General features: G+C 48.2%; 1 protein-coding gene across 1 annotated transcript in view; it reads left to right on the top strand.

Moving 5' to 3' along the window:
- The window catches only part of LOC126090559 (early growth response protein 4), a 145,978-nt gene extending 142,800 nt beyond the window's left edge, over positions 1–3,178 (top strand). Inside the window, exon 3 of the mRNA XM_049906995.1 lies at positions 1,629–3,178. Within this exon, the coding sequence (XP_049762952.1) occupies positions 1,629–3,043 (1,415 nt within the window). The 3' untranslated portion in view covers positions 3,044–3,178. The remainder of the gene's footprint in view (positions 1–1,628) is intronic.
- Positions 3,179–6,000: the final 2,822 nt, after the last annotated feature.

The following is a 6,000-nucleotide window of genomic DNA, read 5'->3' on the forward strand; positions in this document are numbered from 1 at the left end:
CAAATTTCCCACTATCACAGATCGCCCCACGTACCACCTATGTACACAGAAGTTGGTGAGTCGGAACAGGCCTAAGGCCTAATCCCTGAATGGCCTTCACGTGTACATCACTGGGACATTACTAAAAAGGATGAGTAGAATGTTGAGTCCCGTCGATGACGAGATCCTTAGAGATTGAACGTCAGTTCTCACTGTGGAAGAGTGAAGGCGAAAAACGGCCGTTTTTCTTCGAAATGAAGTATCCAGCGTTCAGCGATAACGGAATTAAGGAAACAATGGAGAACCGAAGCCAAAATTCAAAATCCTGTCCTCCCGAAAGCGCGTCCAGTTCCTTAATCAGTTCACAACCTCGCTCGGTAGACATTAGATATGTTACCAGTTTCGATTTCCACGACTTAATTAGATTTTCTGACGCAATGGCCCGATCGTCTGAAGACGGCAAGAAATCGTCTTGCCGAAATATCGCACCTTTTGGACGACGCTACCCGGCTGAATACCCGAGAAATTTTCAATATATGATATTGAAAAGAGGTCGGTGCCAGAGGGGAAACTTTACACAGAAAAACTCATTTTACTTCACAGAAAGGAATACTCTAAGGAACCAGTGAGGGATTATTCCAACAGTGCAGAAACGCGTTACTTACTTTCAAGTAAAACATTACGGTTCCGTTATGGCAACCGAGACATGTATAGCTGCCCAATCACATTTATGACGCTCGCACGCCATCTCAGGACGGAATGCAAAGGGGTCAGTGATAAGAACCCGTCGTCCACTGTGCAACAGCATTTCTTTCATCATATGTTGCTGCAGATTAGTTCCTAAACCTGCACATTACGTGCCACTTAACATCATTATTTATGCTCAATGTTCGGAGTTTTTCTTCTCCAATTCAATGCTGTTTTCCGAAACTCGTCATCGAATTTACGTTAAACCTCCTTCTTTTTTCTAAGGACAGCAGTTTCGGTTACAGTACTGAAACGGGCTGTTCGAACTATATGCGGCGTAAGTTCGAGGACCTATTGTCGACCACTATTCAATAGTCTGCGAATTCTGACATTGCCCTCACAGTATATATTTTCTTTAATGTCGTTTTTTGTTAGCAATATTAGCTTATTCCCAAGAGTTAGCAGCTTTCACTCACTTAATACTAGGCAGAAATCAAATCTGCATGTGGAATGCACTTCCTTGACTCTTGTGCAGAAAGGAGTGCACTATTCTGCTGCATCCATTTTCAATAAGCTACGACAAGAACTAAAAAATCTTAACAGTAGCCCAAACGCTTTTAAGTCTAAACTGAAGAGTTACCCCATGGCTCACTTCTTCTATTCTGTCGAGGAGCTCCTGGAAGAGCTGAAAAACTAAGTAAATTCCAGTGTTACATTGTTGATTTTCTTTATTTAAACTTACGAATTGTCGCCTGAATACGTTTCTTATATTTCATTTTATCTGTTTGTAATATCGTGTTATAATTTCATGTATTCACTCGTTCCATGACCATGGAGACGTCTCCTTAATTTGGTCCCACGGAACAATAAATAAATAAACGAAAAGATATCGTCGAATGTTAATAATGACGACGGCAAGAGAGGCAGTAAGCTAATGGCGCGTCTCCGTTGTGCTGTTGCAGGTTCGTTGGACCCCGAGGAGCTGTCGCTGGAACCCTCCGCTGCTGGAACGCCGTCAGCCGCGACCGCGAGTCCCGCCCTCGTCGACGCCAAGCCGGAGGCGCGCCTCAGCCCGGAGCCGGGCACGAGCGCCGCCCCCGCGCCCTCCTCCGCCCCCGCCTCCGCCTCCGCCGCCACGCCAGACGAAGAGTCGAGCAACACCGCCGGCAGCACCATGTACCCCGGATCGCAGGGCAGGGTCAGCTACAGGGGCATCTTCACGGCCACCGCGAGCGACCAGTGGCTGACCGACAAGCTGGCGCAGCAGCAGCAGCAACAGCAACAACAACAGCAGCAGCAGCAGCAGTTCTTCGGTCTGGCGCCGCCGCAGTCGTACCCCGGCAGCCCGGCCAGCGGCGCGTACGAAGATGTGCGGACCCAGCAGCAGCAGCAAGCGGAGCTGCTGGGACTGTCCATGGACAACCTACCGCTGAAGCAGCCGCCCGGCTACCCCAGCTGCGTCAGCGACGTCTCGCAGCAGCCCGAGCTGTACGGCCGGCCGTCGGGCAAGTACCCCTGGCTGGAGCAGCAGGAGTACGCCGCGGCGGCAGCGGCGGCGGGACCGTCCGGGCTCGTCCCCAAGCAGGAGCCGCCCACCTCCGCCGCCGCCGCGGTGGTGGCCGCCGCCGCGGCCGCCGTCTTCGGCGGCGACGTCCAACAGCCGCCGTCGGCGCAGGGCAACGGCGGCGAGCAGACGCAGCGCCCGTCGCAGGCGTATTCCCCTCAGGTGCAGCTCGCCGAGTACAACCCGTCCACCAGCAAGGGCCACGAGATCCTGTCGCAGGTGTACCAGCAGTCGAACGTGCCGCTCAAGCTGGTGCCGGTGAAGCCGCGGAAGTACCCCAACCGGCCGAGCAAAACGCCGGTGCACGAGCGGCCGTACGCCTGCCCCGTCGAGAACTGCGACCGACGCTTCTCGCGATCCGACGAGCTGACGAGGCACATCCGCATCCACACGGGGCAGAAGCCGTTCCAGTGCCGCATCTGCATGCGCTCCTTCTCGCGCTCCGACCACCTCACGACGCACATCCGCACGCACACGGGGGAGAAGCCCTTCAGCTGCGACGTCTGCGGCCGCAAGTTCGCGCGCTCCGACGAGAAGAAGCGGCACGCCAAGGTGCACCTCAAGCAGCGCATGAAGAAGGAGAGCAAGCTGGTGACGAGCACGTCGACGGCGCAGCAGCAGCAGCAACAACAGCAACAGCAGCAACAGCAGCAGCAGCAGCAGCAGGCGCTACACCACCACCACCACCACCTGTCGCACCACCACCACGGCCACCCGCACGGCCACCACCCCCACGCACACGGCCACGCGTCGACGAGCGGCATGCAGCAGGTGGAGGACGCTCTGGCGCTGCCGGTCACGACGTCACTTTGAGCCCCACCTGCCGGCTCCGCAGCCGGGCCACCACCACCACCGCCACCATCACGAGCCGACGGCGAAGTCGAGGCCGAGGCCGAGATCGACTCCGAACCCGAACACGAATCCGAACCCGGAGCCGAAACCGAAGGCGACCCCGAACCGAGGGCGGAGCCCGCCGCCCGCCCCTCGCCGGTCCCCACCGACGCCCCCGCCCCTCGTCTCACCTCTTCGCCCTCTGCGTCCGTGATGCACCTCTTCTCCGACTCCGTCAACCACTTGTGGGTGTACAGGTTCAGGAGCGTCATTCTCATCGTTCTCGTCGTCGACTTGGCAGCCGACGACAACGGAAATGAGAATCGGGACGCAAACGGCGCCGCAGACGCTTAAAAACAAACGCGAGAATCTTTTCCCACCCCTTAAGCCCCCCCAAAAGTGTCGGAACCATACAAACACTTTACCGCGTTGTAATGGAGCGAACTACGCTACTCCGGAAATTCCGTGTGTAACAAACAGTTCACTCGCTTCTTTTCGTCAATTTGGAGAGAAGAAAATATATCTGAATTGATGTTGTTGTAAATGTGTGTGTACGTGTAAACTATTATTGTTGTCGTTTCATATATGTAATGTGTATACAAGAGACTCGATGACTGTGGAGAAGTTTCCCCCTTCTTCGACGAAAACAGAGAGAGATGGGCTCGACGGAAGGCGCTGTGCTGCATTTTTTTTTTCTTTTCCTTCTCGGAAGAACCCTGTGGCTGTGTGTGTGTGCAAAAATCGCGCCCTGCCACGGCAGTCCTATTTTTGTACAAGTTTCATTTGCTAATCGGATCTTTACAGTTTCTGACACGCCGTGTGTAATAATCCGTGCTTTACGTTGTTTTAATGCCAGCCGGTTTGCGGCTTTAACATGTATAGAGAGAGAGAGAAACAAAATAACAAAATGGCTTTAATTAATTGAGTAAGGTGAACAAGTAAGAAAAAGGAGAATAAGCTGTTGTATTTACATTTTTGTAACTGTTACATACTTGAAGTGTTGCCAAATAACAAATGTTTTATCACAAAACAACATTCCGTAAATTAGATTTTTTTACACAAAAGGAAATTAGTGTCCTTTTTTATTTTAAAGAAACAGTTGGCTAAGTGTGTATAAAAAAAGAGGTTGTTCAAATTACCTGTGGTTGTAAATTTTTTAAAAGTCTAAATTAATGTTGATGTGGTCGTTTTTACTAGCTACAGTCATACACGCACAGATGGTGGAGAAAGACGCATTGTTTTTGCGAACAGGCCGGCGTAGCCGGGAACTTGCCTTATTAAAATTCTGCATTCATATCCAGAGTGTTTAGCATCAGTAGCGAGCCAAACTGTCCCCAGTCCGTGGCCACAGAGATTTTCAACTAGCGCTGTCAATGTTGTAAGTAGGAAAGGCTCTCTGTGTTTCTATCGGAATTTACCACTCAACGAGAATTACTGATCTCGCAGAGAAAACACCTACAGGTTCCATGCATACCGTTAGTAGTTTGGCTCCAGTACATTGGGCTATTCACTGTTGTAAAATACATTCATTCACTTCATTTAGCTGTGCAGGTAACGTTAAATGTTAATGATCAATTTATCACCCTTAACCCATTCTTACGCTATGTAATTAGTGCGGTACCGATCCTTCTTCCGTGTCTGAGGGTCACCTATTGGAAAGTCTTCATGGTGCCTCTCAGCTACAGTGCCTAGTTACCGTTCTGTGGTCACGGACGTGCGCTGCAAAATATTTCCGATCTCGTTTCGTTGGTGCATCAAACCTGAGAGAGTCGTGCATAAGTGTGTGTGAACAAGCTTGCTCCATCTGCCCCAGTCTCACAATACATGTTCGAGATTAATAACTTTCTGTTTCCATTCTGACAACAAATTATAGCTGAAATTCTTACACTCTATTTCCCATTTTAAAGACTGCCGTAGGTTGGCAATAGCGAGCTTTAATTTGCCCCGTGTGGTTTCTGGATTAATTCATACTTGTACGAATGTGCGTCATGCGTGTAAACAGTTTCATGTCAATTTGCACCCCTTCACAAGCTCATGTGTGTGTTGATGAAGCTTTAACCAAAGTCGCGATGGATCTCTGCTTCTTCTCATCCCAAACACAACGATGCTAAGCAGACTGGCTATTAAAAAGAGTACAGGATAGAAGGTTAGATAGAAAAGAAAGTTTTTCGTATCGTGTTGCAGTTGTTATGGTGGAACTTTAACCACCCGAAAAAAAGAAGTGTACAAATTTTAGGCCTAAAATGCCATAGTAGCCAAATAAAAGGGATTAAAATCGTCGAAATGTGTATATATATATACATATACTAAAACTGAACTGTAAATAAATTATCTCTTTAAAAGTGTAATATTGTTGACCTATTTCTTCTGACTGCTGTTACTATTGCCACACTTGGCCTCCACTACCCGTGTTTCTAACTGTTGTACAGAAAAAATCATATATTAATTCCGCGTTACGTGGTTTAATTGTTAACATGTGCTTAGTGAAGATGATGTATTTTCGTGAAAGAAATTGTGAAACTTAATATTTTAAATGTGAACAGTGTTTTATTGTCACAACACACCGAAAAATTTATGCTGCAGAAACCTCGATCCTCCTTGTCAAATAATTCTGTTACTCGTCACAATCTATGCAGGTTAATGAAATCTCTCGTGAGGCTGTTTTTATAAATGTGATATTTGGAAACGAAAGAATTGATGAATTTAAAATGAACATGTATCTATTATAAATAGTGAAACACTCACTCAAAATATTTATTTGTACATTCTCCTGTCTCTGAGCATTAGATGTACAAGTTGATGTTTTCTATATGATCACTTTAAATGGCTGTAATGTGTTGTTACAATGCGATGGGAGAATATGTTGTCAAATTTAAAAAAAGGAATATAAATGCTGAACTAAAAATATTTTTCTTGTATTCTTAATACCCCTTAACTCC

The sequence above is a fragment of the Schistocerca cancellata genome, chromosome 1 (assembly GCF_023864275.1).
Source record: "Schistocerca cancellata isolate TAMUIC-IGC-003103 chromosome 1, iqSchCanc2.1, whole genome shotgun sequence".
NCBI lineage: Eukaryota > Metazoa > Arthropoda > Insecta > Orthoptera > Acrididae > Schistocerca > Schistocerca cancellata.